Source organism: Trachurus trachurus (genome assembly GCF_905171665.1).
Source record: "Trachurus trachurus genome assembly, chromosome: 12".
Classification (NCBI taxonomy): domain Eukaryota; kingdom Metazoa; phylum Chordata; class Actinopteri; order Carangiformes; family Carangidae; genus Trachurus; species Trachurus trachurus.
This window is the reverse complement of record NC_139908.1, coordinates 15,296,128-15,320,557: the sequence shown is the minus strand read 5'-3', so window position 1 is coordinate 15,320,557 and position 24,430 is coordinate 15,296,128. Positions and strand designations below refer to the sequence as shown.

Below are 24,430 nucleotides of genomic sequence, written 5' to 3'. Positions count from 1 at the left end.
GCGCCCCGCCCCGCCCACGCAATTTACAGCATCTATTTATAAGCTCAGTTAAAAAAGCTTGTTGCATTAATTGTATGGTGAAAACTGGAGCGTAGCTATATCTGAATTCAGCATACCAACAAAATGTCACAGCAATGAGTGTAAAAAATAAAAAAAAATCCCTGAAAGTAGTTTTTCTTTTTTAAACACTTCTGGTTCCCCAATCACTCTGGGGTCAGATAGCTGAAAGTCGGTCTGTAGCCTACTAAACACATGTTTTTTACTCATGGCTTCTGTGGTGGCAGTTCATTTGTGAAGACTACCGCTCAACAAGTTGTGTAAGTAGGCCTATGATCAACTTTTGCTGATGTCACTGTTTTTTGTGGAAAGGAACAGGTTGATGCAAACCAGGTCGGCCCACAAGTAGGCCTATAGCCTATATATCAACCTATATCCAACCACAACTTTAATTTTTTATCAGTGTGTAATTCATTTCTGTGTGTATCAGTGTTTTTAGTGAGATTCACTTGCTCGTTGCTCCCCAAAAGCATCTGAAGTTCCAGCACCAAAACTGTTGTTGTTGTTGTTGTATTCAGTATGGCAGGTAGCCTATAATGGATTTCTAGGCTACCAGTTGTACTCTAATTAGATTTCATCATTATGGATTAGTCCACTCACTGTCGTCATTACTTAACATGCTGAGTGTGCTGGAAAAGGCTCAAATAGGTCAGAGGATTCACTCACTGTCCAGGCTGACTAACTATTGGTAATTGACTAAGTGATAGATCTGTCAGTTGACCTGAGGCTGTAAAAAGATAAAAAAAAAAAAATAATAATTTAATTTCTAACTTCAGTGTTCACTGAATGCCATGTGATAAATTGGTTTGATTTGATTGATTGCATAAAAATGAAGTGCCACCATTTATTTCAAAAGAACTTTATTTGTTGAAGGGCACTTTTTCCCCCAACTTGTACAAACTAGAACAATCTGTTAACAGACTCGAGATTCACCTTTCTAGTGTTATAACTTATGCTTCCAGTACTATTAGGTGCTCAGCCAACCAGCCTCACACTTACAAAACTGTCTACAGTGATTTGACTGACATAAAGGCTTCATGTCTGTTTATTTTTTTTGGGGGAAAAAAAGAAGATTTACTGGCTATTATATTTTGGTAACAATAGCAAGCAAATTTCCTGTCACACACACACATACTTTCCTTTCAGTGCTGGTGTCCATATACACGGGGCAAATGTCAGTTTTCTGCGTTTCCCACGCCAAATGATAGTCTTTTCTGACGCCTCCACTTTGCTCTTCGGTTTTTAAACCAAACCTAACAGAAAAAGTTAGTCAGTCATATAGGTTTTAATTTTATTGTTTCAGTGTTTTACATACTTTACTTTCAACATAATATACATGACAATTTATCCTCATTTAAGTAATTGATACAGCATTAGACACTGTTGTCAAACATAATAACTAGCAGCATTTAAACAGTATTTAATACACACTATTTAAATTAGCATGTATTTGTTTGTTTATTCACATTCAGTATAGGTTATTTGTTAACAGCTAATATTTATTGAATGCGTCATTCTAACTCAAATCAGACAGAATCCAAGAAAGTGGTTGTGGTACTGGTTTAGATTTTGCTTAAAGTTTGGGTCCCAAAACTGACTGGAAATATTTTATTGATACCTAACCCCACACACTATTTTGGTCCCATTAAACTGACCAAAATACACCCACATCTTGTTTTCTTCACATTATCGTCATGTCTATTTGTGATAGAGACTTAAAAAATGGGCACAAATTTATTAAGAGATTTTATTTGCAAAAAAAGATAATGATTGTATCACATTAGTGCAAATGTATGGGTGTGTAGAACCTCCAGTATCACTGTGATTCCTTCAATCGTTTTGACATACAAAAAACATGTTACATCTGAATGGCAAAACATGGCATATACATAATGGATGGAACAGTATAAAAACATAGGATTTGAAGAAAAACATTTCACAGACCAGGGGTTTGGGACTTTTTCATGATATAGAAAAAGTTTGTAAAACAAAAAACAAAAAAAACAACCGACTCAGAGCTGCAACAATCTCATGTGATTTGACGTGCAGTGACCTGAAAGGCTGAATGTGGCACACCACTCTTACCTCTACTCTCTCTTCTCTTAAGTGAGTGCGCTGTGCTAGTTTCTCTCGTGTGTTCACATCTGGATACTGGTTCTGCAGGAACAGCTCCTCCAGTGCATCCAGCTGCTCCTCTGTGAAGATGGTGCGGTGGCGCCTGGTTCTCCTCTGCACCTGACCAGGTGACTGCTCCTCTCGACGAGCCTCCCCCAGCCTGCACGTGTTGGAGAGCATCGCTGGGGCCCATCCATACTGACAGGCTGCAGGGAAGAAGTCCAATTTGAAGGTTAGGGAAGGAAAATAAGTTAGTAATTAGCAGGTGTGAACAGAGCCGACGGTTTGGTCTTACCTTCGTGAATGAAGTCGGCTCTGAATATGTCTCCGCAGTGGGAGCAGTAGCAGCAGCAAACACAGGCGTGATGAACAGTCTCTGTCTGCTCTCCAACAGGACTCTTCTCTTGTTGTCCAGCACCATTTGTCCCACATGTCCGTCTGTCTCCGTTACTGTTTGGATATTTGCTCAAGATGTTTTCAATAGTGAAAGGAAACTTTTGTCTCTCCATCCTGATCAGTCCGTCCATGTCCAAAGAAATTCCAATAAAGCACAAACAATGCTGATCACAGGATATTGACACAGAGCACTTTTCAAGCGCTCGTGGCTCAGCTCCTCTTCTCCTTCTCCTCTCTACAACAGTGTGTCAGACCCTTATAGTGAAATTGGGAGGTGAAAAAAATAGTAAAACTATAATCCCCCCTATGGACCAGACACATAAAACGGTTGAAACTTAATTCCTAGCTAATCTGGCCAGTTTTGTGAAGAGGTTAGGGAGGACGGCAGATTCAGTTAATCTTGCCTCATTCCTTTCTCCAAAAGAAATCAGATTTCACTGCATAAAATGAGAAGTGGAGAGCTCCTAAGATCCTTATTGTTGAGGTTTTAGAGAAAAGGGGATTGCTTGGTATTAGAAACCTGGATTTAAAGATGAACGTTTCTGGTGTGGCCAGAGACTTGTGTATACTGAACTTGAGGATTAGCTCTTAAATTTATTTCATAATGTCACTTTCCTATTTAGCTTTATCGACACAATCTTGTGCAAGTTAGCAGGCATGTTCAGTAAATCACACAAGTTGTGGCTGCATGGACGACAACAACACATACCCAGTAATTAGTAAAAGTAAAAAGCGAATTGCAGATGAATGGACGACTCATTTTGCCACTAATAGATTTGTATGCACTACTCCAAACAGATAAGCACACACATCCAGAAAAGGGAATTTAGCCCCGTCCGTGTGGTTTGTGTTCACAATCATGCGTCATGTGTATTATCTGTGTGGTGCAGTCTTTTCAGTCTGACTCCTCTGACAATGTGCACATCTGAGGTAAAGCCATTACAGGTTAAATTCATCCCCCCTCAACAAATCCTGTGATTTCATACACGAATTAATGGATTCCCACAATCTGTCTTAAGCTCCTCTTATAAGGGCTTTTGAAAACAGATAACAATAAACACCATCCCATCCTTTTCACCTGGGTTTAATAGCGTCCAGATTGTTGACATGTAGTTTGAGGAGCATGTGAGATCATTATCTGTGGTTATTGTGGCTCTCAAAAGAAGGAATTGTACCACATCCACACTGGTTCAAGCAGTTCAAAATTCATTACTGGGGATTAGAATGATAAAAGTTCATTTTGCTGTTGTAAAAGCAATATTTGGTGCAAGAAGTAAAGTCGAAGAAAGCACCGCTGCCCTGTGGTTGTTATAGTTTCCTGGATTTTTGAGGAGCTGCATGCGCTGCTCTCTTTAATTTAAAGTAGTTTTCACTGAACAATAGTGGTGCACCCGAAATGGTTGTATTGAACAACATCTGGTTTTATGATGTCCATGATTATGCCTAAAAAACTAAGTCAGGCAAACACCAGCTCAGATACAAAAGCCTGATCCATGTCAGGCTGAAAAAGAAATTACAGTTGCTTCTGTCTAATTGTGCTGTGTCTCTCTTAGCTCCAGAAAATACAATCTGGTTATCATGCAGAAATGTCCTCTTTCCAGTGTAATTATCATCGACTGCGATGCCTTCTCTAGGTCATGTGTTGATATCAGAAATATTAAACTCAATTAGCAGGTCAGAGAGAGGGTACAATTCAAATCACTGCAATTCAAATGCAGGAATAGAAAATACACAGATGATTTGATTAATGAGCAGAGCACCCTGCACAGCAAAAGCTTGGTGTCTCTGCCTACTGCTGGACCAGAGCCCAAAACCTCCTGGGAAATTGGAAATTGCAGTTGTGTGACCGGGAAATGGAGGAAATCAACCTTCCTCTCTGGGTCTCTCCACACTTAATGCAGGAAAACACAGGAACTATTGAAGCTTCAGAAAACACTTTCGGATACCCTGCAATACCCTGGGGAGTGGAAATAAATTGAGAAAACAACTTTGTGGTTGCAGAAAGCTGCGTAAACACAAACATTATGTTTTTGTTTTTTTCTCCATGAAAAGGGATCCAAGAGATCCGTCACATTGCAGCCTTTCTGACCTGAGATGGACTCACTGTGACCATATGTTTTGATATTTGAATAGATCTTTGTTACTGAAATCAAGCTGTACTTGGTATCAACACCATATTTTCTCAGCCCACTTCCCTGCAAGGCTTCTTCAACCTGTTTTTAGTTGAATATAATTAAAGCCATTTAAATCACACCCCAAAAAATGCTGGATTGTTTCCATAAGCACATTGTTGTGTTGCTCATGCTGAGTCAAAGCGTTGATTCAGCTGGTTTTATGTTAATGACAATATCACCATTAATAATGGTAATAAATAACTTTGACATTTATATTACATTTACATAACTGTCATAACTGGGATTTCATAATGACAAGTTCCTATTTGTTTCCAACCACAGTAGAGCAGGATGGTCCTGCGCCCCCTGGTGCCGGCAGGCCGCCACGGCCGCCGCTGCACGGCGGAGCGGCGCAGCGCGGCAGACAACCCGCCACTCGCCACTCGCGATAACTGGCTGCACCGGAGCAGCAGCTGAGCAGCAGCTGGGCGGAAAAGGCGGGAGAAGACGCTGCCGCTTCCGCGTCCGCGCAGCAGACACAACGGTAGGGCAAAATGGACGATAAGTTAATATTGGCCGTATTTAATTACCCAGAGCTGTACAATGTCACTTTGCCGAATTACCGCTGCACGGAAAGTCGGTCAAACGCCTGGAGGAACATCAGCATCGTACTTGGTCTGCCCTGTGAGTATTTGGTTGTTTATTATTTATTTATTTTTGTTAATCACAACTTTACAGTCAGTTAATATTTGCTGAGCTGAAATCAGCGTGGACGGACAAACAGACATAAATCTGAAAACACACTCATGTGCAGCAGTAAGTGTGTCTCACTTGTCTCTTGTGAGCAGTTTGTAGTTTGTTTTAAACTGTTTTTAAAGCGCCAGTGTAGCGGCGTGGCCGGGCTGCTGCAGCCCGCCGCGCGCACCGTGCTAGCGGTAACGTTAGCTGCCGCCGCCGCTGCTCTCGCGCCTAGGCCGCGCTGCACATCACCGCCATAGACAACCACACGGTCCGGCTCCGAGTCCGACCGCTGCTCCTGCTGCTGCGCCGCCGCCAACACGGTACGACGGCAGCGGCGGCAGCGGAGGAGGAGGAGGAGGAGGAAATATGCTCGTAGCGTCGCGGAATCGCTCTGTTTACCGAGCCGCGTGCTCTTCGTCACGCTCATTAACGCGGCGAAGAAACGGAAGCTTCTCGAAGTCGCCGCCGCCGCTTCCCCGGTGGGCTGGGGACAACCATGGGGACACGGAGGCCCTCAGCCTGAAATGTGATCAGGTGCACAGACTCAGGTCACTGATGGAGCGACATTAAACACGGACAAACCAAACGTGACCTTCAACACCGATGCACCGTAAACAACAAAAACACTGAATTAGCTTCAGTCCGTCTTTGTCTTATAATTGAGGCCATTTTTTTACCTAATTTGCATTCTCCTTTAATACTGAAAATCTGTTTCACTGTTCACTCCCTGGCCATGTATTACGTACACTACATATTTGATGCAATCCACCATAACAGATCTGGCACAAATACTGCATTTACAAAGATTATTGGGTTTACTTTTCATCATTGCTTGAATTTACTGAATGTAGTGGTCATAGCCTAAAAGTAGATGAATAGTAACAGTGACAGGATAATTTGGTTAATTTGTGGACCTAAATTAATTTGCAGTTTTGTAGAGCAGCAATTCATAATTTAATCATCTTCCAGACAAATACTAAAGCATCAATCTGTTTCAGTGTCTTAGTTGTGTGACATTTTTCTGCTTATGTGTGTCTTAACGTAAAGTAAATATAATATATTTGGATGCTGGACCATCAAAACAAGCTGAAGATGTTAGTTTTATGATATTTTATAGAGCAATGCATTAGTCCATTAAAGCAGATATCAGCTTCACGGCCGTTTCGGCTAATGCTGCGTTCAAGGCAGGCTTTTGAAACCGTAAGTTACAGCTTCAAGTCACAACTACGACTTGGTAGCGTTCCAGGTAACCCGTAGCTCGTGTTTTTACCATCCTGTTGTCTGTGAAAGTTCCCTATAACGGCCACTCGTAACTTCCGACCCGTGAGCTCGTACCAGATCGAACTGGTATGACTTCACAGGAAGGAAAAACACAAAGTACGAGTTTCTTTGAACGCACCATGAGTTAGCAGCCCCCGCCCTTGTCAGGCATCAATTGGTCCTCGTGCTACGTCACCACATTCACGCGCATCCCTTGGCTGCACACACAGCCCTTCATGCCGTTCTCTCTCCTCATTGGATAACACTTGTATCCCACAAGGAAAATTTTCTCCTCGGGTTACAGCAGAGCAGAGTGACGGAGAGACTCGTGTTTAGGCTGAAATACTTCATGTAAGTGATTGCTGACGGAAAATAGGACTATTTAGGACTTATATTAACAAAAACATTCCACTGATATCTGCTTTAATTGCGTAAATAATTTAGTCAGAAAGTAAACTGCATCCATAATAAATACCTCTTTTTCCAGGTCGCTTTGTGTTTTTGCTCATTGCTCTGCAATGCTTATATGATCTGTGTGATTTCTTGCTCCCTAAACTATGATATTTTACTTTCTAGCTGAGGAGTGCAAACGGAAATGGAAGAACATGAGGGACCGGTACTTGAAGGAAATCCGAATGGAGCTCAAAAGCAAGAAGCAAGGCGAGATTGTACAGAGCAGGTGGAAATACAGACAACTAATGAATTTTATTGCACCCTTCACCGGATCAAGAAGTGGGCTTGCTGACCTCTGCGGGGCCAACGACGAAGACCATGACAACCCTGACAATGAATCTGGCAGTGCAGAGGGAGACACTGCGTCGTCCGAGGCGGTCAAAGCACCGCAGTCCATCATGAAAGGCCCCATCAGTCATCCGGACCTCAAGTCGCAAGTAGCATTTGTAACACAGCTTCCTTCACTGTCTCAAGACACACAGATGGCGCAGCTGGCTGTAATGGCCAAGTTGCCTTCGAGCTCACAGATCACCCCCGCCAGCAAAACTGGCCGGAAACGGCGCCAGATGCAAGAGTCGCTTTCGCCCTCTTCTTCTCAAAGTACAACATCGCCCACAAAATGGCTGGTGAAAGACAATGGCACCTCGTTTCCCACCCGGTCGCGGGATGAGGACGAACTGTTTCTGCTGAGCTTCGTCCCAGCTCTGAAGCGACTCGCTCCACAGAAAAGGTGCGAGACGAAAATAAAGATCCAGCAAATCATGTATGAAGCAGAATTCAACGTTACGCAGTCAGAATCCCAAGACAAACAGACAGAGTCAGAAACACAGGACTAAGCCAAACAGACTGTTTTTTTGTATTTTATTCTCTTTTCTATAAACCTCTTCCATGAAATGGCCAAAATATCTATTTTTCTTTTGTTTCTTTTGTTTTTTTACAGCACAAAGTGGTTGAATTTGAAGTACATCCTTTTTTCATGTGAAACAATAATTCAGAATTAAAAACAAAACAGACCTCAGTATTGTGCAAGTCATTTAAAATATTCACCACTTTGATCTGGTGTCTTTATTTGCATATTAATTGGATGGGTAAGGCTTATGCGAGAATCAAGCCCTAATAGATTTACACCTTTTTATAGGAAAAAAAAACAGATGATCAGTAAGATCTTTATTTACATAGCTTTACTGTCAATAGAATAATTCACATATAGAGAAATGGTTTCATATTAACTAACCAATCCCCATTTTAACTCTGTAATACAGTATTTTACATTTAAGTACAGTGACTTATGGTAAACTAAACAAAATAAAATGTTGAAACTTTGAAAGGAACACTTTTTAATAAATTATTCCTTCAGCTGCTTAGACAGTACGCACCAATACAGTTGATTTAAATCTCATCTAAAGTAAAGATTGACATTGTTTTGATTCCACAAAGCATGTGAATGGTTTTGCTGAATTTTGGTGAGTTGTGAAATTTGTAAGCTCAGACAGAGCTCGATTAAAAACAAAGAAAACATTGTTTAGTACATTAGTGAACAGAGAGACAGCATGCAGGAAACACATGCTCACATTCAGTGTTTGTAACTCAGTAGGAATCTTTTGCAACAGTTTAATAAACCTGTTTCATGGGAGACATTTTGACATGTCACCGAGGGAAAAGCACAGATGTAGATCATAAAATGAACTGTTAATAGAACAGAGTTATGATAAATATTTTTATCCCTGTACTTTTGCTACTAAGATAAGTCAAAATATCTGATGTGGAAAAAGGCCAAATGAGAATGAAAACCCAGGTTGTTATAAGCTGTTTTTCTTACATTAGCACATGTCTTTATTTCATATTAAACCTACTTCCTTCAAATCTCACATGGCTTGGTGGGAAAAAAAGAAGAAGAAGAAACCAAAACATGTATTGAGGCATAATCACGTCTCAAACAGATGTGCCTTAGTGTCTCAAATCTTTTGGCTTTCAATACTTTTATGCAATCAGCAGCCAAAACATAATCACCAGAGCGACAAACAGGAAGAGTCGGGACAGAAACTGTTCATCCATGTGCTGTGGCGTCCCGGGGGCTGCTGTTTGGGAAACAGTTTAACAGGTTATTTAGTACGATATCGATAAAAGATAAAGAGTGGTCGTGGTGAGATGTGTAAAACATCTGTTTAAAACATACCTGGAGGAGGTCTTCCATCGTTGATGTTAAAAGCTGTAGCAAAAATACCAAATGGAAAGGCACCGATTCCAAACGACATTTGGAAACCGCCATCTCCGAAGCCGAATCCCTGAAATCCCTGTGAAACATGAACATTTTTAAAAGTTTAACCACGTCTTCACATTATCTGAGGTACAGCTAAATATACAGCAGAGACAGACAGACGTGACGCAATGCGCGGTGCAATTTGAGGTCATTCTCAAGAGACGTTTCTGCAACTCAGCGCTTAGCATCTAATAGATCCCAGTGGGAAATGTCCTTTTGTTAATGAATAAAGCACAGGGTTGCACCACAGCATCTACATCATCAGGTGTAATGTTTCATCATGAGTGCGTGATGTTACCTAACAGCTGACAATGCAGTTAGAAACTACAGAAGAAACTAAAGCTACAGGATCAGGCAATCATATGCATTTGTTTATTATGGTGTAGGCTACTTACACCACGGTTTTCTGGCTCAGGCCTTTGCCCTTGAGGTCGAGGAGGAGTTCTTTCTCTGCAAAACAATCAGAAAAAGCCAGTTTAACCACAGTTTAAAAATGCAACCAGAAGTTTTGCTTTAAAAAAATATTGCAATGTTCAATCAAAGATTTACCATAGTAGTATTAGTTGAAGATTGATACTGAAAACATAATATGTGAAGTTTGGAGTCAGGCCAACTACACACAAGTTACCAACCTGGGGTCCTGTTGACCTGTGCTTCCTCGTCCATATAAGGGAATAACTTTGTCTCGACTGATGCCGGCCTTACACACGGGACACACTTGTCTGTTTGGTCTGGTCTCCAACCACTGCGACAAGACAAAGACATGTTAAGATGCTAACTACTTCATTCATAAAGACCTCATAGAGATCACATGTTATTAGCATTTGAAATTATTTAAAGGGAACAAAAACAAAAATTAGGTTGAACTTACCTGATGCAAACAAGGCCAGCTGATTAAAAGGAGATGCGAAGGTTGATGAGAGTTGACATGAAGGGACAAAGAGGACATTTGATTAGTGAAACACTATATACAACATTTACTTTTAGCAATGGCATCAGGAGCAAACAGCGAGCATGAATTAAGCTACTAGAGAGGGAGGGGAAACCACAAGAAAACCTTCCCTTTGAAAATGAGTAAATAAACTGACACAATGAAATCAGACCTGGAGCTTTTAAAGAAAAAACACATGACCTGAAAAGTTGGATATTTACTTTTGAAGAGCTGCAGGAACTGGAAAATTTCCATGAAACCAAGTTGATAAGATCAAAACATGTTTACTTAAACATGTACTGTCACACTTGTTTTTTTGTTGTTGTTTTTTTACAGACTATTCTATGTTACCTCTTAAATGCTTTCACATATTAACTATGAACATATTATAATAACTGACTGGATATATTTATATTATGAATACGGGAGGCCATACTGTGTTATATATATTTTTTTTAAATATATGCGAAATGGAGAACTGCTACATAATAATTTCCCTCCGGGAATTTACAAAGTTTTTCCGATTCTGATTAATCATAGCAAGTGTGACCAAGTAATCCCTGTAATAAAAAGTGGGATTTTGACTCTAGATTACTGCTCATAGTTTATGTATTAGATCACTTTTTTTTTCCATCTATGTGATGCAAACATGCATCCCTGTAAATGTCTCATGTCAGGTCTTTGAACACAAGACTGATTAAACCTTACACTGTTACACTCTTAAAGATAACACCAACCTCATATCAGCAGCTTGGTCGTGGTGGTTGTTTGTGGTGGTCAGCATATAAATCTATACACTTCCTGTTTATTAAGATTATCTTGACTGAAACCAGTCTCACTGAAGCTGAGGATCTGGACTGTGTCTCTCTAATCGCCTGTGGCCTTGAAGCCCTGACCCAGGTGGGCTATTAATACAAATACAAAAACTTAAAGAGAGTCACTGACAGACAGTAACAATAACAACATACCAGAAGAGGTGTCCACACAGGCTGATCACTGCATCCTTTGCGGTGTCCAAACATATGTTGCACTCAAAGGTGCTGTCCTGGTTGCCGCTGTCGGCCGCGTTGGAGCTGCTGGACCCGGGGCTGGTGGTTTCCGTGGCCGCGGTGGAGCTGGAGCCCGAGCCGGGGACCGGAGGGGGGGCAGCGGTGGCCATTTACAGATCGATCCGGGAAACAAGAAGGCACAGGTGGGGGGGAAACTCCGCCGGCACCCAGCGCCTCAAAACACGCTCATGGAGGTGGAGGGAGGCCCAGTGGTCGAGTTGGTGTCTTCACAAGTGTGAAAAGACGAAAAGAGAGAGACAGAGAGAGGGGAGTTGAAGTGAATAATCCTTCACAAGAAGAGAGGAGTCAAACAAACAAACCCCATCGGCCGAGAAGAGCTACGCTACGTTACCGAGCAGCTCGCGTTAACCAGCGGAGACGAGTGAAACCGGAAACACAACAGCGAACAGTAAAAACAAAAGTCGCGCTGTCGTCGTCCAACACTGGATTGACTTGGGTGAAATCCTAAAGTTGTTGTGAACCGTCAGGAAAATATATGTGTAGTAGGTACAGCTGGTTGCATCACACATCCGCAGCAGGGACCGGTAGTAGTTCCCGAGGAGGGGGCAGGGGGCGGGGCTACGACCGTTGGACTGCTGCCCTCCGCTTGGTCTGTCAGGAGCTGTGGGATTGATGCCCTCCGCTTGGTTTGTCAGGAGCAGGCGGAGGGTAGCACCGCCTGCCTCTTGTGTGACACCTTAGTCATGATGAGAAACCTTTATTTATAGGCAGTGGCGTGCACAGGGGGGGGGCAGGGGGGGCGGTCGCCCCCCCTCGTGGCCCAATTGTTGAAAAACGCGTGCTAAAGTGCCCCCTGGGAGCCAAAACGCGCGTTAAAGTGCCCTCTTGGAAGCCAAAACACGTGCTAAATTGTCCTCATGGGGGGCAAAACGTGTGTTAAAGTGCCCTCTAGGAGCTAAAATGTGTGCTCAAGTGCCCTCATGGGGGCCAACACGTGTGCTAAAGTGCCCTCTAGGAGCCAAAACGTGTGCTAAAGAGCCCTCTAGGAGCCACAACGTGTGCTAAAGTGCCCTCATGGTAGCCAAAACGTGTGCTAAAGTGCCCTCTTGGAAGCCAAAACACATGTTAAAGTGCCCTTGGAAGCCAAAACGTGTGCTAAAGTGCCCTCTTGGGAGCCAAAACACGTGTTAAAACAGGCCACATCGATGTTTTTTAGTCTTAAGGTATTGATATTATAAAACAGGCCAAATCAACGTTTAAAAAGGCCAAATTTTTTTCGCCGCTGACCTGTGGTCGCCGGCCAAACGCACCATGTCGCTACAGTCTCACTCTTGTCATTTTCTGAAACTTGGCAGCCCTGAAAGTGCCCTCTAGGAGCCACATCTAGGAGCCAAAACATGTGCTAAAGTGCCCTCTTGGGAGCCAAAACACGTGTTAAAGTGCCCCCTTGGAAGCCAAAATGCGTGCTAAAGTGCCCTCTTGGGGGCCAAAACATGTGTTAAAACAGGCCAAATCGACGTTTTTTTAGTCTTAAGGTATCGATATTAAAACAGGCCAAATCGATGTTAAAAAAGGCCAAAAAATTTTCGCCGCCGACCTGTGGTCGCCGGCCAAACGCACCATGTCGCTACAGTCTCACTCTTGTCATTTTCTGAAACTTGGCAGCCCTGAAAGTGCCCTCTAGGAGCCAAAACATGTGCTAAAGTGGCCTCTTGGGAGCTAAAACACGTGTTAAAGTGCCTTCAGGGAAGCCAAAACGCGTGCTAAAGTGCCCTCTTCAGTGGCGAGGACGCGCTATTGGGTGCCTCTTTTTTTCCTTTTCGCCCCTGCCCTTCAAAAAGTCTGTGCACGCCACTGTTTATAGGCGTCAGTTTGGACTAAACCAGCTGATAATACTTTGCACTGATAAGGGACAGGATTACTTTCTAAATACTGACAGACTCCAGCTGCTTTCTTGGCTTTCCATACCTTTTTGCGCCTCATTTTCTTCATGTGTTCATTTCACTTTATTACACATTGCTTAATTTATGGATTTCTTTGTATCTGTGCATTACTTGGGTTGTTGCCGACATCTGGTGAAAATTTCATGTCAATAGCTCTATTAGAAATATATTTTCAGAGAAAAATGTTGACACATTCAATAGGCCTACTTGCTGTATAAATATGACCATAGACATGATATGACAATGTGCCAGTTAAGGCTGAGGTAAAAATAAAACTCTGTCCAGAATATCATAATGAAAATTAAATTGATAGGACACATTTACAAAAGACACACAGCAGCACTTTCATTCTTTTGGGCTGGATTGCACCAGCCTATTTCATTTTTTCTCATCATGGTTTGAGTTGAAATTCTGTTGCATCAAACTAGTGAGAGAGAATATATTTAAATCTCTCTTTAACCTAAGTTTAGTTTTTACTTTAAACTGAGACTGAGTTTGACTGTGACTTAACTTTAAACCACCGGTTAAGAAAGCTGACCTTTTGTAATGGCTGTGTTTTTGAAATGATGAAACATTTCAAATTCCCAGAGAAAACTGAAAGACAGACTCCACCCACTTGAGTTTAGCATTTTGCTATCTAGCAACAACTTGAAACTATTTAGCTGAGTTTTACAGTATGCAAAAACAGTTCCCTCCTGCAACTGAAACAGAGAGGATGATGCAGATCAACCAAATGCTTAAAACCAAAACAATAAACTTAAAACACACTGCACTGATATTGTTTATTAACATTACTGTATATAAAATAACATAAAATACAATGATATACCACAGTAGTTGGGTTACATTTGTAAGTAAAATGTCATTCATATAAATTGTATGCATAGAGCACTTAGTGACAAGATTTAAAATACATGCAGTTACATGAATATTTCACTTCAGGTACATTTGTCTTTAAATGATCACAGCCAAATTATGTGTTGCAAATTAAACCAATTAAACATGTCATTTAATTAAAATCACTTAATTTGTTTCATAGGGTAGGCTAATTAAAAACAAAACTATACATCATCATAAAAGCATTTCATCCACAAGCATAAAAACAATTTCAAAATAGCCTACATTATGTCTGAATGGGAATGCTGTAAATATGAACGTTTATGAGAAATGACATCAGTGCCAGTCTACAACTGAGAGAGGTTACGGAGCATTTTCCTGTTTGGGGACACCATACATATCTCACCAATGTAGTCCAAATGGCCGGATGTCATGATTGTGTCATTTAGATTTGCTATGGTTTAAAAATGAGTGAATTTGTGATAAAGAAATGCATATTTAATATATGTAGGGCTACATATAGACTAGATTATGTAGGATAAATATGGCATTATTATTTCTTGTGTTATCACCACTTTGAAATACTCCATGACGAAGGTTTACAATTGAATCCTAGATGATTTCCATTGACTTGGTCTTTGAGTGACTGAGACCACCTGTGCGAAGGTCCTCGGCCATCGCCGCCTCCATCTTTGATGTCAAAGACCTCTTTAGGGTTTGTTTGAAGTCGTTACCAATGAAGACATAGAGCATTGGGGAGATGAAACTGTTTGCTGCAGCCAGGGTGGCCCCCACCTTCAGCCCTGTGTTAAGTACTTCCAGACTGGAGCTCTCCAAGTCCAACTCTAGAAGAACAAAGGTGTGGTATGGGACCCAGCAGAAGAAAAATGATAAGATGAGTGCCGCCATGACCTTGTAAGGCTTTGTTGACTTCAGAGTCATATTTTGGAGCTTCACACCAAGCACAGAGCAGCACAAAACAATGATGAGGAAAGGAATTAGGAACCCGCAGATGAATCGAGTCAGCGCCACCGCCTTGTGTTGAGACCTGGTCTCGTAATCTGTGTAACACTGAGTGACGGAGCCATGGACGATGGTTTGTCTAAAGATCAGTGAGGGAAACGTCAACAGTGCGGACAGGAGCCACATCAGAACAACAATCCCAGATGCTTTTCGCACTGTCCTGTGGTTATGTGACCAAACAGGAAATGAAATCATGATGCACCGATCGGCGCTGATCAAGACCAACAGAAACACACTGCTGTACATGTTGAGAAACAGGGCGGAGGAGGTGAGCTTGCACAAGACCAGTCCAAAAGGCCAGTGTGAGGTTATTTTGTAGAATATCTCCAAGGGCAGAAACACACAGAACAAAAAGTCTGAAATGGCCAGACTGACGTACCAGGTGTTGACGACAGTTCTCTTCATTTTCCAGCCACAGATCCAGATCACTAGTGAGTTTCCTCCAAGGCCGAGGACAGTTATCAGGATATTGACTGCCACCAGGCTGTTAGTCACAACAGGCTGAGGACTGCTGAAGATCAGTCCTCCAGCTGTGGTGCTGTTGCTCTCAGTGTCGTTGCCCGGAGTGTAATCCACATCACCATATTCAATATAATCCACGTCGTCCATGCTTGTTACTTTTCCTGAAATATTGTGATAACATATAAACATAGATGATGGTAACAGTTTACAGTTTTCTCAGGAAATTTTGTTTTAGTTTATGATGTAAAAAACATGAATTTATACTCACGTTTGTCTTGATGTGGAAGTAACTGCTGTCAAGTCCCCGCTTACTGAATGCCTTTTACTGGATGTCACTTCTCACTTTTGTTTCCTTCATGCTGATACTGACGAAAATGACGAAAACAGTCAGAGGATGTCCTTAATGGGACAAGTGAAAGTCTGCGGCCTGCTTTCCACTAAATAAAATGATAAAAAACATATTTTGTGTTTGTTCTGAGACAGCAGTTTATGGGGTTTGGTTTCGTTACAAAAGGTAAAATAACACTTTTAATGGGTCTTTTAAGTCTTACAAAAGCCTTCTGTTGCAATCCTGCACGTGAGATCCACATGACACAACCACAGAAATAGTCAAAACAGCTCACATGAGCTGGTGGTTCACATTAACCAAAGGTGTAGCTACTGACTATTTTAAAAACATTAAAAACATAAGCCAGCGTCATTACCAGTGTTTGTGGTACCTGGTATGACCTGACCTGCTTGTTCATTTGTGAAGTAAAATAGTTCTTATCTGTTTATCAGAATTACCCTAGAAGTTTAATATTAATAACGACTAGTCATATATTTACCAGAAGCAGAACTATCTGGCTTGCATAATTTGTGTTGTGACCATTTCCACATTTGAAGAAAATGCAGATGACAGAGAGACTTGTCCTCCCCACAACCACAGGCCCCAACCCATGGAAAGGTTTTTGAGGTTTCCTCAGAAAGGAATATTGCACTCTAGCCTACATGTATCTGTGACCTTACAGAATACATTAACACCAGTACTTTGCAGGTCTGTAGGTATTCAAAAGACATAACGACTTGAACTGAAACAAAAAACATGTCTATTATTCAAATTTCATTTGAAACTTCATATATGTTGACTGTAGCCACATCTTTATATTTCTTACATTGTGCAATTCAGATGATGTTGTGTTTTTAACACCGCAGTTGTAGCTTACTGCTTGATTTTTTAAAAACATATCTTTATTGGTTTTTGTTAAAGGCATATACAAACAATAAGCAGAAGAGAAAAGTACTGCCTTGATTTTTACCCTTTTATTTCCAACCAGCTTCCCTGCCTGATGATCTCAAACTAATCCAGAGCTTTATAACTAATTAATAAGCACAAATTAATTCTGATTCACACCGGGACTAAAGACACAGGAGTAAACTGCTCTCCATCCTCAGTTTAGGTTACTGATAGATTTTTTGGCAACTGCCCTACAAAAAGATGTTTACATTTCGTTTGTTTATATAAACCGCGCATGCGCAGATGTGACGACGTTGGCCCCGCCCCCGCAGCGGTGACGTCGCGCCCAGCCGGGACAGAGCTAAAAGGCTCGAGCCTCTTCCTCCGCTTTCAAACTGCGTCATTCCTGCAGTCGCTCAACATGGCCGGCACCGTGGCGAACAAGTGTCTCAGTCCTCTGGCTTTCATCACCAGGAGGGTCTCAGCTCCGGAGTTCATCACCCAGTGCTGCTACCACCAGAAGGTAAAAAAAAACATCCAGTCTGTTCTACTGCTCTGACAGACGCTGAGTAGCTGCCGTTATGTTTACAGGTGTTACAGATACAGTTACATAGTGACATCCTGGTGCAGGTGATTGGCTTCAGTGTGTGGTTTAATTAACCACAAACAAAACTCATGTTTCAGTGACGTAATATAATTAAATTCAGTCCTCAGAGGCTTCATAAGATGTCATGGTGTAGCCTATTAAATCTCATTGATTGTAAATGAATTAAACATTTATAATCTGTCTTTAGTTACTGTAATCCATTATTACTATTAGTATGGGACCTTTCTCTGTGTTTATTGAGTATTTTATTCAGAATTTCCATTTTGCTGTTATTTAATTTATTATAAAACTGATATTGTTATTACATATTGCTGGGAAAGAGTGAAACACCATGTGGAGTTACATCCAATCTGTATTAACCTATACTGGTTTCCCATAATATTTCATCCCTTTATAAACAGATATTTATGTAAGTGTTGTGAATCCTGTAGAAATCCTGTTCAGGCTGCCTCAGTAAAATGTCCCATGTAAGGTTACGTCAGCCTGCTTCCATGTTGGTTACATACCATGTACGTAGTAGATAAAACAGTTAAACTGGTCGTATGTTGGATACATCAGCAAGTTAAATACAATTGTTTAACATTATTTGGTTCATCTCATAGCTTGTTAGCAAGTAGAAGACTAGAATAACATCACTAATCTTCCGCCCCAGCTGGCACTGCCACAGCTTTGATACTTGAATCACATCCGATTAATAAGCCTTAAGGGCTGTCAGGAGCACAGCGTGCCACACAAACTGTACAGTACATGTTCTGTAAACGCACCTGTGAAAGAGTTAGTTTGTATTTCTGGTCGGTCCAACATATTATAGCTATGTAACACAACAATGGCATCCAGACGTTTCAATTTCATTGTGTGACGCGAGTGTGTGATGCAACAGGGAGACAGAGGATTCACAAAACCATTCAAGTTGAGTTGGTTTATGCTTGTAAATAGAGATGGTTTGCATTCTCTGGATGTTTAAACATAATATACTATAATATGCTATATAGTAACATAATATGTATGACATTGTACAATATACACAATTTAATATTTACCCAAACAAGTATTTTATAAACCTCTAAGACTAAGCAACAATATCTAGTTTTATTAATGCCATAAAACATGTCATAAAAACCTGAACGATCATAAATATGGCAAAAAACTGTGACAGTTTTTAAAGAAATCGAACACACACACTTGGTGTAATTTAAAATCACATCATCACATGACATTTTGTGTATATAATGTAGTACTTGTTACTGCGACATGAGCTCAGGCAGTTTGTGTTGGTCTTGGTCAGAGTGACTCAGCAGAAACTAGGGGAAGAGGGGCAGGATGCAGGAGTTTGGAGGACAATGAAATCCAGTCCTAATCTGTTTATTTCAACGTCTCTTACGTAATGGAGGAAACATATAATTGTATAACAGTGATGTACAGAATTTATAGACATTTATTTTCTAATTGTATTAGACTGGAAAAAGCATTCTGCTGTCATGTCATCATCTGAAATAATGTTTCCTGTCTCTGCGGTCTGAAGGTGGTTGATCACTATGAGAACCCAAGAAATGTGGGGTCACTGGACAAAAACAACAAGAACGTTGGGACCGGTCTGGTGGGAGCTCCAGCCTGCGGAGATGTGATGAAGCTCCAGGTACGTTTCTCACCAAATATGGATATTATTACAGCCTTTTGTGTGCACAGAGAATTATCAGGGCTGAATTGTTACAACACAGTGACTGTGCACAAACCAAACAGAGCACTGATACAGCACATTCCTGTTTCAACAAGTAGATGGCGCTAAATTATTTAGTTTAGCTTCACTCTAAGGCATTTCCTGTGTTTTTGTGGGGAGTCACATAAGTCCCTTTTTTTAAAATGCGAGTAAAATTCTCCTTTTGACAGGTTGAGGTGGACGACATGGGGAAGATTGTGGATGCCAGGTTCAAAACCTTCGGCTGTGGCTCTGCTATAGCCTCCAGCTCTCTGGTCACTGAGTGGGTGAAGGGCAAATCTGTAAGTGAACAGTTCTGTCCTCGTTTAATGGACTAGTAAAGAGATTTATGGGTTAGTGGAGCTACAATGTGTGTGTTTTCTTCTCAGGTGGATGAAGCTCTGACCATCAGGAATACTGACATTGCCAAAGAGCTCAGTCTTCCACCGGTTAAACTCCACTGCTCCAGTAAGTCTTCAGTGAATCCGTCCATTGATTTTCTCCATTTCTAAAGTGTCCTACATATTAATGTATGATGGTGTAAAAAAAAAAAAAATCTCTAAGGCACTCTCTTTTAAAAGTTGAAAAGCCTTATATTTATGTATATTCAACCTTTTATTCCTTTGTGCTCCCCCCAGTGTTGGCAGAGGATGCCATCAAGGCTGCTCTGGCTGACTATCGCCTCAAGCAAGACGACGGCCAGCAGGAGGCAGCCCGGGCCAGCAATTAAACCGAGCCCACTGCTTGCTTCCCACTGCCCGGAGGAGAAGTAGCACTGCTCCACTTCTTCCTGCAGTATTGATAACGCACACCTAATCCGTTGATGACCAGTACAATCATCAACCCTCTGTAGCAGTGTTGCACCAGGCTTAGTCTGTGGTCCTCTAACCCTGCAAGTGTCGTCTTTTTAGCCTGTCACGTAAACGCACAATATGTGAGCACTGTTTGGGTTGTTGGTACAGAGCAGAGCCTTATTTTTGAGATTGTGATATATTTTCAGATTTGGAGCTTGACAAGTGCAAATTTGAAAAACGGTGTGATGGAGAAGTTGATTAAAGGCTAAAAGCTGTCGGAGTATCCTTCCTGCACCCTAAAGCACTGACCTTTTGATATGCAATGAAGCAAAACTGGCTTGAACCAATGAAAAAAGTCCACTGGTTCTAAGTGTAATTTGTAGCTATTTAGTACTGCTTCCTTCACAGTCTGCAATAAACGTATCCTAAATCAGCTTTGTGTTTGATTCATTTGGGATTGACAGCTTTGAACGTGTAGTATAAAGGATGACATCACCTCATGAATGGAAAAACATGTCAAGATGGTCTATGATTTAAAACGTTTTTATAATTCAGAATTGTAGTGTGCTTACATAAAACCAAAACTGAGCTGTAACTGGGACCGTCCCACTAAATGTTTACTGGAACTGCCGCTATGCAGGAAAGTTGAGGGATTTTCAAACGACAACAAAAACATCAACCTCATTTAAAAGGAACTCGCATCAGACATGTTTATAAAATGTCATAATGTCCAGGCAGAGGAAAGCTCTTTTTCCTCTGTGTTTGCAGAAAATGTTCGAGGTTTTTCTGCACAAATGACGGCCTGTGGGATGGAAGAGGAGAGTGAACTCAGGTCACAGTGTTCATAGTTGCTTAGAAGGCAGTTTTCTCCCCTGCGATCAGCTGAAGTGTAGCAGAGTCATTGTGAATATGCAGAGAGGAGGGCCGGAGACTCCGACCAATCAAAGGCTCCTGTGCGTCATCCGTGCCTGGATGAGGCTGCTGTGAATCATCATCTTCCTGTGGATGAGGCTGCTCTGGAGGAGTGGAGGACGGCTCTGCAGCCGCTCCGCTGTCTGGGAGCTCGCACGGCTCCTTCTCCTCGGGGAGGCTCGGTAGCGGCAGCTGCTGCTCCAGGACGCTGTCATCTGGTTGAGAGCTGTCCTGTTCACTTCCCTCCACAGCATCCGCAGATTTATTTGGCGTGCGCAGGCTCTTGGCAGCCCTCATGATGTCGGCCTGGAGCTGCTTGTGAGAGTCCACTGGCTGACTCTCCTGCTCAGGAGCTGGTTTTTCTGGCACTTCATTAAAGAGTTTAGCACCTCCGGTTTTGTCCCTGTGGTCCACATACATTTTTGAGGGGAAGGAGGAAGGGTAGTAGGCGTTGACCTTCTGCCTGCGGCTCATGAAGATTGCCCCACAGATGATAAGGCAGAGGAGAAGGAGGAAAGTGGCTGTAACAAGGATGAGGAGCATGTTCTCCTCCAGGAAGTTCACCACCTGACCCAAAAAGTCTGTTTCCACCCGGGCAGGGCTGACAGCAGGTGTGGTTTGGTATTTAGAGAAGGGGTAGCTGGTGGGCAGGGAGGAAGTAAAGCTCTCAATGTCTTCCTCATCTGCACTTCCCTCCAGAGAGTTGAGAAAAGGTATAGGAGTGGCCAAACTGCTGCTGATGCAAAACACCACACACAGGCCGATCTTGTGCAGGGCCATCGGGAGCATCGTTTCCCCTCAGGATCTGTAAATAACAGCAAAATGTCAGTGTCTGAAATGCCAGCCCCTTATGTGAAGATAGTTAAGAGCTGAACATCTGTTTTTCTGGAAAATAAATCAGCTTTGGAAAAAATTTGGTGAGTTGTTCAACAACTTAAACCACTGGTATGAATCCTCAAAGACACTTCTGAACATCTGGATTAAGAAATATTCAGTAAAAAAAAAGAAAGAAAGGAAAAGAAAGAAGAAAAGTCGCCCATCTTTCACATTGTGCCACTCTTTCAAGTTTCCAGAAGTAGATGGCGGCCGGAAATGATGAGCCTGTGCTCAATTTGTATGTGAAACATAACTATGAATAGATTTTATTAGATTTTATTGCCCAGAAGAGCCTGTGAGGAAGTAAGTAAGTGTTGTTTAAATGCTCTGGCTTTGACAACCACATGTTAATATCTGGATTGACGTAATACATAAACTACTTTGTACATGAAGATAACAAGACATGAAAATCTATTTGGTGAAAACAACCATGACACCATACACTGGGTTCACTTCCTGCTTATTAAATGTAGTTTAATGCGCAATAATCATATTACAATTTTGTATGAGGGTGTAATATGAAAGTTACACATATACTATAGAGTCACTGCATTGTACCAAAACAATAGATAAATCGGTCATTAGTCTTGTTACCTTAAAGTAAAACAAGCAGCCTTTACCCTAGTTTAGCCTTAACTTTTATACTTCATGAAATCAGAAGAACTTCTTGAGCATACATACTGTAGCAGAATTAAAAAATGTTGAGTGCGTGGGCAGGCAAAATCAAAACACAATGAGTTGGTTTAGTTCCTCTGTCGTATCAGCTCTCTGCTCAGTCTGTGTCGCCTGGCCGCAGCTCTCACACTATCATCCCAAGTCTGCAGCATCTGTGTGCAAGCTGGACCACATGAAGCTATCCGCTCTCATCTGGAGCAGGATTTCCTTTTCTTTTTCTTATTTTTTTCAAATTGAATCACCTCCTCACCCCCAGACCAAATATACATGACCACACATGCCTATGCAATCGGATGCATGAACATCTGCACATATGGCAGTCATATGCACGCAGATACACACAAGGAATCACTCTTCAACTCAGCAGATTTTTTTTGTATCTTCTAAGCATTCACAACTGACTGACTTTAACTTTAAAAAGACAAATCCTTTATCCCTGAGTCTGGACGTTGCTCTGAAGGCATAACACAGTGTCACATGAGCTAATATGAAACTTCAGTTGTTCAATGAAAAAGTTTAATTTACACGGAATCTGGATGAAATGAAAAAAATACTTTTACTCACCATTCACTGCAGCAGAAGAAGTGTCTCTAATGGAGTCAACTCTGATGAAGTGAAACAAACCAGTCTGGGAAAAAAAGTGAACTGAGACACAGAGACCAGGCACAGCAGAGAGCACTGAATACTCGGGGAAGCCACGCCACTTCTGCAGTTTCAGATTTCAGACTGGAGGTTTGTCTGGATAGCACCAAAAAAAAAAAAAAAGGAGAAAAAAAAGAAATGTTGTTAACCATGAGGACAAATCCCTCCTTCTGCCTCTCCTCTGTTCTCCTCCCCCTCCAGTCTCCCTCAGAGTGCCTGAGCTCTGCACACAGATTGTTCTTGTTAGGTAGGAGTTTATAATGTGCTGTGGGGGCAGGGTCCTCTCCTGTACTCTCCTGTGTGGCGAACTGGACGTGCCAGACCGAGACAACAAATAATAAATACTTAATGGCTGCGTAAACCAACCCCTCAAACATCATCATCCATCATCCTCAGCAGCTTCTCATCTAAAGTATATCTCCAGGAGTGACTGACTGACAGCTCGGCCTTCCCTTTAACCGTATAGGCTTTGACAGTGATGACTAGCAGCAGACCTCTGTCAGACAGCAGCCCCTATGAGTGACCGGCTAATGCAGGAAGAGGTTAATGTTTCCTGTGTAACAGCCAGGAGAAGGGGGGAGACTGTCAGAAACAATGTGGTGTTTTTTTTTTTTACCCCCTTACACAGGCAAGCAATTAAACTCACACGGCGTGTGTGACCACTTTAGGGAACGAGTGTGACTTTGTGTGAGTGGAGACTGAGAGTGATTGTGTATGCAATGTGAATGCATTTTTGGCAAGTCCTCCATGTTTGTGATCAGTCAGGGCAAGTCATAGCTTTATATGGTCAGCAGGAGCACGAGATGAGGTCCGGCATCCTCCTGGTTTACATTTGTCTCAGCTCTGTTGATAGTCACCGGCATCTGTTTCAGCGGCACATTGCTAGATGTTTTAAAAAAAAATAGGAAGAAGACGAAGAAGAGGAGAAAAAACAACATGGCCTCATGTTCCTCAGAAGCATTCAGGGCTCTGTTTTCTTTTCACAGGAAGGGAAGTGAATATGAAATCAAGTCCTGGGTAGAAGAAAAGCCTTTTATAAAGGCCACAGAGCGCTCAGAGACACATCAGGAGTTGGGATAAAAAAGCATACTTCAGTTTATTTTGTATATTTTTGTTATTTAAACTCTTATTTCTGACAATTTTAGCACAAATTTAGAACGCTATTTTCAACAGGAGAACTGCCAAATAATCCCTTCATATTAAAAGTATAACCTCCACTGCTTTTGAATGAATCTTTTCTTGGGTTTAAATGGAGGAAAGATCTCTAAAAATAATCAACAACTGCCTTGAAACTCAACACAAGTACCTTTTCAGAAGAGCTGCAAGAAAGTATAAGGCAGGAAGAAAAAAGAATTACATCACAAAAAGTGAAAAAGACTCTTGTTTAATAAATTATGCCAAGACAGAAAC

At 41.7% G+C, this 24,430-nt stretch overlaps 5 protein-coding genes across 6 annotated transcripts; 1 reads left to right on the top strand and 4 right to left on the bottom strand.

Moving 5' to 3' along the window:
• Window positions 1–1,232: 1,232 nt before the first annotated feature.
• LOC310994330 (homeobox protein goosecoid-2) lies at window positions 1,233–2,699 on the bottom strand (the record flags this gene model as incomplete). Its single annotated transcript, XM_083982974.1, has 3 exons — window positions 1,233–1,310; window positions 2,143–2,378; window positions 2,468–2,699. The coding sequence occupies 3 exons, from the start codon at window positions 2,697–2,699 to the stop codon at window positions 1,233–1,235; spliced, it is 546 nt and encodes a 181-aa protein (XP_083839100.1).
• Window positions 2,700–5,177: 2,478 nt separating this feature from the next.
• On the top strand, window positions 5,178–7,972 carry LOC310994532 (uncharacterized protein; the record flags this gene model as incomplete). Its single annotated transcript, XM_083983257.1, has 2 exons — window positions 5,178–5,366; window positions 7,260–7,972. Exons 1-2 carry the CDS (start codon window positions 5,237–5,239, stop codon window positions 7,970–7,972), a joined length of 843 nt encoding a protein of 280 aa, XP_083839383.1. The 5' UTR covers window positions 5,178–5,236.
• Window positions 7,973–8,047: 75 nt separating this feature from the next.
• Window positions 8,048–11,922, bottom strand: rnf185 (ring finger protein 185). 2 transcript variants are annotated; one of them, XM_083983259.1, is made up of 7 exons: window positions 11,729–11,909; window positions 11,296–11,601; window positions 10,268–10,286; window positions 10,029–10,141; window positions 9,792–9,846; window positions 9,313–9,430; window positions 8,048–9,214 (listed from the first exon to the last, which is right to left on the bottom strand). In XM_083983259.1, exons 2-7 carry the CDS (start codon window positions 11,484–11,486, stop codon window positions 9,117–9,119), a joined length of 594 nt encoding a protein of 197 aa, XP_083839385.1. In that variant the 5' UTR covers window positions 11,487–11,601; window positions 11,729–11,909; the 3' UTR covers window positions 8,048–9,116. The 2 variants fall into 2 exon arrangements, with proteins under 2 accessions (XP_083839385.1, XP_083839384.1); XM_083983258.1 differs by having other exon boundaries at window positions 11,296–11,922.
• A 2,252-nt stretch (window positions 11,923–14,174) lies between these two features.
• On the bottom strand, window positions 14,175–15,910 carry LOC310994632 (chemerin-like receptor 1). Its single transcript, XM_083983381.1, has 2 exons — window positions 15,871–15,910; window positions 14,175–15,763 (listed from the first exon to the last, which is right to left on the bottom strand). The coding sequence occupies exon 2, from the start codon at window positions 15,747–15,749 to the stop codon at window positions 14,730–14,732; it is 1,020 nt and encodes a 339-aa protein (XP_083839507.1). The 5' UTR covers window positions 15,750–15,763; window positions 15,871–15,910; the 3' UTR covers window positions 14,175–14,729.
• Window positions 15,911–20,767: 4,857 nt separating this feature from the next.
• tmem119b (transmembrane protein 119b) lies at window positions 20,768–23,074 on the bottom strand (the record flags this gene model as incomplete). Its single annotated transcript, XM_083982885.1, has 2 exons — window positions 22,943–23,074; window positions 20,768–21,632 (listed from the first exon to the last, which is right to left on the bottom strand). The coding sequence occupies exon 2, from the start codon at window positions 21,614–21,616 to the stop codon at window positions 20,768–20,770; it is 849 nt and encodes a 282-aa protein (XP_083839011.1). The 5' UTR covers window positions 21,617–21,632; window positions 22,943–23,074.
• Between the last annotated feature and the right edge of the window lie 1,356 nt (window positions 23,075–24,430).

Bases quoted from the DNA above. Each gene is read 5' to 3' on its own strand.
- LOC310994632 (XM_083983381.1), bottom strand. From the start codon at position 15,749: ATGGACGACGTGGATTATATTGAATATGGTGATGTGGATTACACTCCG.
- rnf185 (XM_083983258.1), bottom strand. From the start codon at position 11,486: ATGGCCACCGCTGCCCCCCCTCCGGTCCCCGGCTCGGGCTCCAGCTCC. The intron at 9,431-9,791 runs GTAAGTAGCCTA...CATGTTTCACAG, and splicing joins CTGAGCCAGAAAACCGTGGT to GGATTTCAGGGATTCGGCTT. The intron at 9,215-9,312 runs GTATGTTTTAAA...TTTCCCAAACAG, and splicing joins CGATGGAAGACCTCCTCCAG to CAGCCCCCGGGACGCCACAG.